General features: G+C 40.1%; 1 protein-coding gene across 1 annotated transcript in view; it reads right to left on the bottom strand.

Moving 5' to 3' along the window:
- Window positions 1-6,653: 6,653 nt before the first annotated feature.
- Window positions 6,654-13,053, bottom strand: part of LOC142698342 (kinesin-like protein KIF6) — a 59,882-nt gene continuing 53,482 nt past the window's right edge. The window contains exons 11-13 of the mRNA XM_075847905.1: window positions 11,809-11,914; window positions 9,995-10,124; window positions 6,654-6,850 (exon numbers count right to left, since the gene is read on the bottom strand). Of these exons, the coding sequence (XP_075704020.1) occupies window positions 6,654-6,850; window positions 9,995-10,124; window positions 11,809-11,914 (433 nt within the window). The remainder of the gene's footprint in view (window positions 6,851-9,994; window positions 10,125-11,808; window positions 11,915-13,053) is intronic.

A 13,053-nucleotide genomic window follows, 5' to 3' on the forward strand; every position in this document is an offset into this window, starting at 1 on the left:
ATGTTTCTAATATAGAAGAACTGAACCTGAAAATACCCCTCAGAGGAGAACAAACTCCAAAGCCCAGTACCAGCGAGGCGCCAGCCATAGTGAGCAATGCCAGGATCACCCTGCCGATCAGTGGTTCACAATATATCTAAGCCAAGTCCCCCCCTACTGTAATACATCACACCACAGTACCCCTAGATCATGACCATACACAGTGCTGCACACTAAAAGCCCAGCATGAGGACTGAGCGTGTATCCCTAGAGACACGGCGTGTACCCCCCGAGATCACATATTACAGGATCACAACCCAGGCTGTAAAGAAAGAGATCAGAAAAACCCTCCAGCCGGTCCGCACTGTATACAACTAGTACTGAAATACATCAAATGTTCAAACTTCTCCACACAATCACATGGAAAAAAGTTTACAACTACGACAACGAAACTTAGTCTGAATTCACACATCGCGGATTTGTTGCAGATTTTTGAGCCAAAGCCAGAAGTGGCAAAAACTGAGAAACATGAAGGAAGAAATAATAATTCTCCTCACTCCTGGATCTACTTCCGGCTTTGGAGCAAATATCCAAATCAAAATCTGCCCAAAAATCTGCAGCAAATATGTGATTCATGAATCTAGTCAAACAAAGACAAAAGCATCAAAGGTCAATATAAAGAGCGACTCCAGTCAATACTCATAACATTCCCATCAAAGACGTCATCAATCCTAATTCACATGGTAAATACAAGATAGTATTTTCGCTAATTCTGTCTCATTAAAACTGTAACTACTATAATACTGCCCCTATATACAAGAATATAACTACTATAATACTGCCCCTATATACAAGAATATAACTACTATAACACTGCCCCCTATATACAAGAATATAACTACTATAATACTGCCCCCTATATACAAGAATATAACTACTATAATACTGCCCCCTATGTACAAGAATATAACTACTATAATACTGCCCCTATATACAAGAATATAACGACTATAATACTGCCCCCTATATACAAGAATATAACTACTATAATACTGCCCCTATATACAAGAATATAACTACTGTAATACTGCCCTCTATATACAAGAATGTAACTACTATAATACTGCTCCTATATACAAGAATATAACTACTATAATACTGCCCCTATATACAAGAATATAACGACTATAATACTGCCCCCTATATACAAGAATATAACTACTATAATACTGCCCCCTATATACAAGAATATAACTACTATAATACTGCCCTATATACAAGAATATAACTACTATAATACTGCTCCTATATACAAGAATATAACTACTATAATACTGCCCCTATATACAAGAATATAACTACTATACTACTGCCCCTATATACAAGAATATAACTACTATACTACTGCCCCTATATACAAGAATATAACTACTATAATACTGCTCCTATATACAAGAATATAACTACTATAATACTGCCCTCTATATACAAGAATATAACTACTATAATACTGCTCCTATATACAAGAATATAACTACTATAATATTGCCTCCTATATACAGGAATATAACTACTATAATACTGCCCCTATATACAAGAATATAACTACTATAATACTGCTCCTATATACAAGAATATAACTACTATAATACTGCCCCTATATACAAGAATATAACTACTATAATACTGCCCCCTATATACAAGAATATAACTACTATAATACTGCCCCTATATACAAGAATATAACGACTATAATACTGCCCCCTATATACAAGAATATAACTACTATAATACTGCCCTATATACAAGAATATAACTACTATAATACTGCTCCTATATACAAGAATATAACTACTATAATACTGCCCCCTATATACAAGAATATAACTACTATAATACTGCTCCTATATACAAGAATATAACTACTACAATACTGCCCCTATATACAAAAATATAACTACTATAATACTGCTCCCTATATACAAGAATATAACTACTATAATACTGCCCCTATATACAAGAATATAACTACTATAATACTGCCCCTATATACAAGAATATAACTACTATAATACTGCCCCTACATACAAGAATATAACTACTATAATACTGCTCCTATATACAAGAATATAACTACTATAATACTGCCCCCTATATACAAGAATATAACTACTATAATACTGCCTCCTATATACAAGAATATATCTACTATAATACTGACCCTATATACAAGAATATAACTACTATAATACTGCTCCTATATACAAGAATATAACTACTATAATACTGCCCCCTATATACAAGAATATAACTACTATAATACTGCCCCCTATATACAAGAATATAACTACTATAATACTGCTCCTATATACAGGAATATAACTACTATAATACTGCCCGCTATATACAAGAATATAACTACTATAATACTGTCCCCTATATACAAGAATACAACTACTATAATACTGCTCCTATATACAAGGATATAACTACTATAATACTGCCCCCTATATACAAAAATATAACTACTATAATACTGCCCCCTATATTCAATAATATAACTACTATAATACTGCCCCCTATATACAAGAATATAACTACTATAATACTGCCCCTTATATACAAGAATATAACTACTATAATACTGCCCCTATATACAAAAATATAACTACTATAATACTGCCCCCTATATACAAGAATATAACTACTATAATACTGCCCCCTATATACAAGAATATAACTACTATAATACTGCCCCTTATATACAAGAATATAACTACTATAATACTGCCCCTATATACAAGAATATAACGACTATAATACTGCCCCCTGTATACAAGAATATAACTACTATAATACTGCCCCCTATATACAAGAATATAACTACTATAATACTGCTCCTATATACAAGGATATAACTACTATAATACTGCCCTATATACAAGAATATAACTACTATAATACTGCCCCCTATATACAAGAATATAACTACTATAAGGCTGGGTTCACACGTGGCGGAATTTCACTTAAATTCCGCTGCGGACACTCCGCAGCGTTAATCCGCAGCGGAGCTGTTTCTGCATTGACTTCCACTTCTATTTAGAAGTGTTCGTTTAGACGATGCGTAACATTCTGCTGCGGAGCATAGGCTGCGGAGCGGAATTTGGTGTCCGCAGCATGCTCTGTCTGTTGCGGAGCAGTGGCGGACTCATGGCGGAATTTCCCCATTGACTTCAATGGAGATTCTAAGTTCGGCAATGAAGTCCGCAGATGTCATGCACATGTTATGTGTGCTGCGGATCCGTCTTGCTTTTTTGCCATGACATTTCTTCATTCTGGCTGGACCTATGTATTTCTAGGTCTACAGCCAGACTGAGGAAGTCAATGGGGCTCCCGTAATGACGGGAGCGTTGCTAGGAGACGTCTGTAAATAGTCACTGTCCAGGGTGCTGAAAGAGTTAAGCGATCGGCAGTAACTGTTTCTGCACCCTGGACAGTGACTACCGATCACAATATACAGCAACCTGTAAAAAAATATAAGTTCATACTTACCGAGAACTCCCTGCTTCTGTCTCCAGTCCGGCCTCCCAGGATGACGTTTCAGTCTAAGTGACGGCTGCAGCCAATCACAGGCCAAGTACAGGCTGCAGCGGTCACATGGACTGGCGCGTCATCCAGGGAGGTCGGGCTGGATGCCGAAAGAGGGACGCGTCACCAAGACAACGGCCGGTAAGTATGAAATTCGTTTACTTTCACTAGGGAAAGTGCTGTCCCTTCTCTCTATCCTGCACTGAATAGGGAGAAGAGAAGCACTTTTCCTGCAGTCCGCAGCAGCTAGTCCGCATCAATTTACTGCACATTTTGTGCAGATCCGCAGCAGAATCTGCAACGCAGATTCTGTGCGGCATTGATGCGGACAGTTGCGGAGGAAATCCGCCACGTGTGGTCATGCCCTAATACTGCTCCTATATACAAGAATAAAACTACTATAATACTGACTCCTATATACAAGAATATAACTACTATAATACTGCTCCTATATACAAGAATATAACTATTATAATACTGCTCCTATATACAAGAATATAACTACTATAATACTGCCTCCTATATAAAAGAATATAACTACTATAATACTGCCCCCTATATACAAGAATATAAATACTATAATACTGCCCCCTATATACAAGAATATAACTACTATAATACTGCTCCTATATAGAAGAATATAACTACTATAATACTGCCCCCTATATACAAGAATATAACTACTATAATACTGACTCCTATATACAAGAATATAACTACTATAATACTACCCCTATATATAAGAATATAACTACTATAATACTGCCCCCTATATACAAGAATATAACTACTATAATACTGCCCTCTATATACAAGAATAAAACTACTATAATACTGCCTCCTATATACAAGAATATACCTACTATAATACTGCCTCCTATATACAAGAATATAACTACTATAATACTGCCTCCTATATACAAGAATATAACTACTATAATACTGCTCCTATATACAAGAATATAATTATTATAATACTGCTCCTATATACAAGAATATAACTACTATAATACTGCCTCCTATATAAAAGAATATAACTACTATAATACTGCCCCTATATACAAGAATATAACTACTATAATACTGCCCCCTATATACAAGAATATAACTACTATAATACTGCCCCCTATATACAAGAATATAACTACTATAATACTGCTCCTATATACAAGAATATAACTACTATAATACTGCTCCTATATACAAGAATATAACTACTATAATACTGCCTCCTATATACAAGAATATAACTACAATAATACTGCTCCTATATACAAGAATATAACTACTATAATACAGCCTCCTATATACAAGAATATAACTACTATAATACTGCCACCTATATATAAGAATATAACTACTATAATACTGCCCCCTATATACAATATAACTACTATAATACTGCTCCTATATACAAGAATATAACTACAATAATACTGCTCCTATATACAAGAATATAACTAATATAATACAGCCTCCTATATACAAGAATATAACTACTATAATACTGCTCCTATATACAAGAATATAACTACTATAATACTGCCCCTATATACAAGAATATAACTACTATAATACTGCTCCTATATACAAGAATATAACTACTATAATACTGCCCCTATATACAAGAATATAACTACGATAATACTGCCTCCTATATACAAGAATATAACTACTATACTACTGCTCCCTATATACAAGAATATAACTACTATAATACTGCCCCTATATACAAGAATATAACTACTATAATACTGCCCCCTATATACAAGAATATAACTACTATAATACTGCCCCTATATACAAGAATATAACTACTATAACACTGCCCTTTTATACAAGAATATAACTACTATAATACTGCCCCTATATACAAGATACTGCCCCTATATACAAGAATATAACTACTATAATACTGCCTCCTATATACAAGAATATAACTACTATACTACTGCTCCCTATATACAAGAACAGAACTAATATAATACTGCTCCTATATACAAGAATATAACTACTATAATACTGCCCCCTATATACAAGAATATAATTACTATAATACTGCTCTTATATATAAGAATATAACTACTATAAGACTGCCCCCTATATACAAGAATATAACTACTATAATACTGCCCCCTATATACAAGAATATAACTACTATAATACTGCCCCCTATATACAAGAATATAACTACTATAATACTGCTCCTATATACGAGAATATAACTACTATAATACAGCCCCTATATACAAGAATATAACTACTATAATACTGCCTCCTATATACAAGAATATAACTACTATAATACTGCTCCTATATACAAGAATATAACTACTATAGTACTGTTCCTATATACAAGAATATAACTACTATAATACTGCCCCCTATATACAAGAATATAACTACTATAATACTGCCCCTATATACAAGAATATAACTACTATAATACTGCCCCCTATATACAAGAATATAACTACTATAATACTGCCCCTATATACAAGAATATAACTACTATAATACTGCCCCTATATACAAGAATATAACTACTATAATACTGCTCTTATATACAAGAATATAACTGCTATAATACTGCTCCTATATACAAGAATATAACTACTATAATACTGCCTCCTATATACAAGAATATAACTACTATAATACTGCCCCTATATACAAGAATATAACTACTATAATACTGCCCCTATATACAAGAATATAACTACTATAATACTGCCCCTATATACAAGAATATAACTACTATAATACTGCTCTTATATACAAGAATATAACTGCTATAATACTGCTCCTATATACAAGAATATAACTACTATAATGCTGCTCCTATATACAAGAATATAACTACTATAATACTGCCCCTATATATAAGAATATAACTACTATAATACTGCCCCCTATATACAAGAATATAACTACTATAATACTGCCCCCTATATACAAGAATATAACTACTATAATACTGCTCCTATATACAAGAATATAACTACTATAATACTGCCCCCTATATACAAGAATATACTGCCCCCTATTTTTATATCTGGAATAGCGGCTTATAGACTGGGTTTGTGTTATGCACCTGTCTTCCTGTGGAGGGCGATGGGCCGGGTGTCTCCACCACTAGGGGTTGCTGTGTCCTGTAGACCCCTCTGTACAGAGTTCCCCTCCCCCTTTGGTCCGGTGTGGGGTCGGGGTGGGGTGCTGGGTATCTTGTATGCAGCGTCCTGATTCCTCCTCTTCTCTTTCTTTATCATACTGACCAGAATATCTGAGGATCATCAATAGGAGAATAACAAGAATCTCATTCTGGAGGTTTCTACATTGTATAGACTTCCTATGATCTTCCAGTCAGAGAACATTTGATAATTGAGAACCTGCAGATAAAAGGGATTGTACATTTCTTGGGTATTTTCTGTAATTCTGGCGATCATTGTCGCTCTGCCGCTGCTTCTATTCAACTGAAAATGAGAAAATTCTCTTTATGGTTCCATTCCGGGGGGGAGGGGGGGCGGCATTTTTTTCCAGGCGCGTTTAGCAGCTGTAAGATTTACTTTTTTGCACATTTTTTTCAGCTTTCCCATAGTTTGTATTTTTTTTCGAAATATTAGGCTTATAGAAGAAACCACACTCTGTCTCCACACTCTGTCTCCACACTCTGTCTCCACACTCTGTCTCCACACTCTGTCTCCACACTCTGTCTCCACACTCTGTCTCCACACTCTGTCTCCACACTCTGTCTCCACACTCTGTCTCCACACTCTGTCTCCACACTCTTCTTGTGGACGCATTATATTACGCCAAGAAATTGGTAGCTAAACCTTGGATGTCTCGTGGTGCGCTTACATTTGTAGAATGGCTGCCCCACAAGAAATGGATAAACCAACATAGAAACCGTCCTCTCAGATTTACTAAAATATGGGATGGATTGTTACAATCTCCTGCCGCTGCTGTTCCTCCCATCGTAGACTCTCTCACCCCCCCCCCCCCCCAGCCCATAGTTGTTCTTTGCCACGGATGTGGTTCACATTTAGGCTAGTCACACATGCGTGTCAGATTCACGTGCGTAAAAAAACGCAGCGTATTTCTTGCATCTTATGTCAGCGTGCAACACAGACGGTACACTGATGTCATGCGCTTGCGGTCAGTGAATGGCCACATTGAAATGAATGGGTCCGAGTGCTGTCAGTTATTCAACGGCCAGCACACGGAGGAGGATTAGCCTCTCTATTCCCTATGCTTTCAATGCCCTGATTGATCGACATTTGTAACTTCACCGACTCGTTGCTTCGCTTCTTTGTTCCTTTGTCTTTTACGTTTGACTTGCTTTTTGCTGGTCTCGTGCTCGGCGTGTGATATTTATTATATTGCAATAAACTTTATTAAAAAAAAATAAAAAAATTCTCGCGGTTTGTTCTGGCAATCAGTGAGATTTGATATTTTTATTCGCCATTATTGAACATCTCTTTTGTTTTGATTTATAAACGATATGGACAAAAAGTCCACGTTCCACCTGCAGGAGCTTTTACGACGTCCCATTCTAGATCCATAGACATTAAGTTTATCCCAAAGGTGTTGGGTGGGGTTGAGGTCAGGACTCCGTGCGGCCGGTCACGTTCTTAAGTCCGTAAAAAACGGACAGCACGCGGATGTCGGACATTTTTTTTTCCATATACCCATAGTCTCTGGCAAGTCTGATCCGCAAAAAAAGGAGCAGAATACGTCATGCTGTGGATTTGTTGCAAGAGAGACACGCGCAGTTGAAAAAAACGGATGTGTGAATAGCGCCGATGAAGTCTATGGGTCTGTTGTCAAAATGGACCGCACACAGACGAGAAATACGATTGTGTGAATAAGGTCTAAGGGCAACATGGGCATTTACACATTGTCTTTGGGATAAGTGGGACAAGCGGACAGGTCAGGTGGTCACATGGGGGCGGGGTCCCACGTTTGATGGCCTCTCCATTGCAGACAGGAAATGATGGGAACCTGCTTTACGACTGTCCTCACTGGCGGGGGGTTTATTGTCGCACTATTCCTTTAAATCCCACCGGTCCACGCGGCAGACTGCACCCTCAGCTCGGGGCGGACCCTCTGGCACGTGTATATTCTGCCTGTTACTAAATATAACTGGAGATATTGAAGTTTCCGAGGAGAATTAGTAGTAGAATGGATTCCACATGATTTACGCTCGCTTGTTATGTTGAATGGGGCGACGTTACAGAGGTGAAGGGTTTACTGATGACTCCATTATGAACCGTGACGGGCTGCTGCGCGGAGAGGAACGCCGTCTGGGGAGACGCTGAGAGAAATGAGGTACCCGTGGTAAGAGGTTCAGGGATTATACGGCTACTATATCGCTATATGAAGAGGGAGCCGAGTCCTGGATCACAGACGCAGCAGGGGGCGCTGCCAGGAAACGGGCAGTTCACACGTTGCATAAATACTGCAGATTTTTCCACAACATTAAGCAAATCCAGTAGCAGCAAAGAGGATGAGATAAAACAAATCTCCTCCACACGCTGTGTAAATAGTGAGCGGAACTTTATTCCGCAGCATGTCAATTGTATTTGCGTAAACGCTGCTTTTTTGTTGCGTTTTCCCCGTTGAATTCAATGGGAGGTAAAACTTACAACAAATAGCAGTTGCTGCGATTTTTTGCGGCAGGTTCGCAGCAATCCCGGCGCAAAAAAACGCAACTAATTAAAATATTTTTTTTTTTATACTTACCCAGAAGTCTGTGTTTCTTCCGCCAGGCTGGCCTCCTAGGAAGACGTTTCATCCCATGTGACCGCTGGAGCCAATCACAGGCTGCAGCGGTATTCCGGGAGGCCGGCCTGCTTAGTGCTGCAGTTTTCCGGGCGAAACCACAGTGTTTGCCCGGAATCCCCTGCAGCGCACAGGAACTCACCCCGTGTGAACTCAGCCTGAGCGGTAGCCACCTGTCAGAGGATATGAAGGCAATACCGTGGATCTCCAGTTGGGGCGCCACTCTTATTCCTTGTGTCAGAGAGGTAACGCACTGCTGGACTGCTTTCATTTAGGGGAAATGGATATTGAGTTGCTATTTTTCCATGGCCGATTGCTGGGGGTCCGTAAAAGGACTTTACCCTCATCATTGGAAGCAAATGCTGGACAGGGGTTGTCCAATTGAGCATCCACTTTAATGCCCCAGTGTCTTCCTAACAGTAACAACCTCAGTCCCCCCAATAAAAGTGCCAGCCAAACCCCCCTCCCCAACAGTGCTAGCCATAGTGCCCATGTAATGGTTACAGCTACAGTACCTTAATAGCAGTGCCCCCATAACAGTGCCAATCACAGTGCCCCCAGTGTTACTCCACACCAGTTGAGCTTGTTGCTGTGTGGGTCGCCTGCGTTCTGCTTTAGCTTCCTCTAGGTCGTTATTGAAGGATACTGATTTCATTGTCTCTTTGCTGCAGGAGATCTCGGAGCTTCTTCATCTCCTCTGGACGTGCGGAGGTCGTTGCAGGTCTTTCCGGAGAGGACCCCCCGCTGTCTGACGACTTCTTTTCGTGGAAAAATCTCTGTTAAGACAAAAATAATAAACAAATACGGAATTAACTTCATTATTGCACTAAAGTTAATCGCCACTTCCGTTTTTGCCGCCCAGTTGTCATAGGACCAGGCCGGCCGCTTCCTGCTGCGGCGGAGGTAGCGCGGTGTCTCACAGGAGCCTCAGACAGGCGCCTGCAGACCCCGTCAGTAGGAGGTTCGTCTACGAAGGCTCCGCAGGTGATGAGCCACGCGCTCCACCGCGAGCCTCTCCTCATCCTCAGCTGCGTACGTTGGAGACGACCGCGCTGGCAGAAGATTCGGTCGCATTTCTCAACATTTCACTACCGCAGCAACAACATGAGAAATAGATGACGTGGAGGACCTCCGGGGAGACAGCAATGATATCTGCTGGCCACATGGCAACGGACACAACTAAAGTGGTCACCCGGTCTGGTGTGTGTGTGAATGGAGTCTTGCTTACACTCAGAGCAGAACATTTGTTGCACTGTATCAGCGCACTTAAGCCTTATTCACACAATCGTATTTCTCACGCGTGTGCTGTGCATTTGACAATGGAAGCCGACGGACCCACACAAGTCTATGGAGCTATTCACACATCTGGTTTTTGTTTTTTACCGGAGCATGACGTGGCGGAAAAATGACAGCGTGCCCAATTCTAGTCTGTTGTGGCTCGTCTATTGAAGTTTATGGGTTCACGAAGAATCGGAAAATACGTGACGACATCTGAGCGATGTTCATGGATGAGGTGCGTGTGCGCTCTGCTTTTTTACAGATCCGCTGAGAAGCGACGCAGAAAAATAAAAATGCTCTCTATGCTGTAAAAGCGACTGAAAATGGCGTCTGAGCGATCACGTGACCTTCCTGGGGGTGTTTTCAGTGGGTTGGGACAAAATAGGAAAAAAAAAAAAGTCTGGTTTTTTTTTGTACACGGGAAAAATGGACGCATGGAGACGTAAAAAAAATAAAAATGGACAAACGGAATATCATATGGATGAAAGACAATCGCTTTTTTGGGGATGCAAATCGGACACGCTCGTGTGAAGAAGGACTAATAAGAGCGATCAGTCTAGAGAGGGGGCAGAGGGTGGTGTTGCTGCTCCGTTTAGCACAAAGAATTGTCTATACTGATACATTGTAACAAACCCTTATAGGAGCAGGATGTGGTTAGAACAGGGTTGGAGTCTAAATGAAAATGTATACGATTTCTATTCTCTGACAGTAAGCAGAGATCTTGATAACGATGAGAAATAGAAACAAAATGTATATAAGAAAATTGCAGACATTTTTCTTCATTACACAAGTAACGGCCCTAGTACGAGATTCTTACATTTGCATTGAATCTTTGCCTGTTCACATCAGCGTTCCGTTTGCGTTACTAATTGTTTCCGTTTGTTTCTGTTCCTTCAGGTTTCCGTTTTTTGTACTGAATCAATAGTGCAGTTGATGGCGCTATGGATTGCGTCAAAAAACGGAAACCTTACATAACTTAGACAAGCGGAAACAATTAGCAACGGAAGCGTTACCATTGAAATGAATGGTAATTGGACGGAAAGCCGTGGTTTCCTATTTCCTTTCCGTTGAGGGGTTCGTCTTACGGAAAGGTCTGACGGAAACCAAACGCTGACGTGAACAGACCCCTAATCGGATGAAAAATAGAAACAGTTCAGACCGATATCCAGATCCGACATCTACCTTAAAGAAACCAAAACAATAGTGAATCTTCCGCATGTCGGCCCCGACCTCCAGGACACTGTCCCGGTCCACGTCATCCAGAAAATTGTGAAGTTGCTCCTCGAGCCTGAAAGAAAAACCGCAGCGTCGTTACAATGTGTCGTACGATATTTACCAGGTGAAGATAAAGGAGACGTCTATTGTTGGATCCTTCAAAGAGCCGCCCTCCGAGCAGGTGGAGTTTCTGCAAGAATTGCTCTAAGGCTTTGTTCACAGGAGCGTTTCAGATTCACGTGCGTGAAAACCGCGCGTGATTCTGGTCCGTGTGTGTAGCGTTCGGCATCAGTGCGCTGTGCGAGCTGCAGGCGTTATTCACGCACATCTTTTATGTTATTGTTGCTTTTTTCAGTCGAATTGATGCTGAAATCACGCACTGCGCACGATGTTTATCAAGGAAAAACAGCCCCTCGTTTTCAGCCGTTTTTAAAGCATGAAACGTTTTTTGATACATTTTTTGGAGTTGTTTTTCTATTGAGACAATGAAAAATGGCTCAAGAAGAGAGATGCACTTCTTTTTACGGGGCGTTTCGTTACGCACTAAAAAAAACGCCCCGTCTGAACGAATTGCCGTTTTTCCCATTGAAATCAATAGGCAGATGTTTGGAGGTCGTTCAGTTTACGTTTGTTCAGGCAATTTTCTAGGTGTTTACTCCCTGAAAACCACCCGAAAACAGTGAGTGTGAACATACCCCAAGCGTAGGAACACACATGGCGTGTCCCGGGCGGATACGCTACGTCAAGCTGCACAGTGTATCCGCCCTGAACACCGCAGGGAATGCTGTCTGAAAATCCACGCCACATTGTGATGCATTTAATCGGGCGTAATTTCCCCTGCGGGAAGCTGCGCTGGAAAAAAAAAAGTCATACTTACCCCCACCCCCTCTTCCGTGCGTGGTCCGGCCTCCTGGGATGAGGTTGGAGGCCATGTGACCGCTGCAGCCTGTGATTGGCCTGTGATTGGCTGCAGCAGTCACATGGGATGAAATGTCATCCCATGAGGCCAGACAGGAGAAGCAGCAGGGAACTCTGGGTAAGTAGGACTATTTTTTGTATTAAGATTTTTGCGGTGGAATAATTCAATGGGGAAATCCCACAACAGAAGAGCTGCGATTCCACATCATTAATGGACATGCGGCGGCTGATGAAACCGCAGGTCAATTTAGGTGCGTTTTTTCGGCGACTTTTCTCCGCTGTGTGGGGACAAAA

Source organism: Rhinoderma darwinii, unplaced genomic scaffold, assembly GCF_050947455.1.
Source record: "Rhinoderma darwinii isolate aRhiDar2 unplaced genomic scaffold, aRhiDar2.hap1 Scaffold_1023, whole genome shotgun sequence".
NCBI classification, from domain to species: Eukaryota; Metazoa; Chordata; class Amphibia; order Anura; family Rhinodermatidae; genus Rhinoderma; species Rhinoderma darwinii.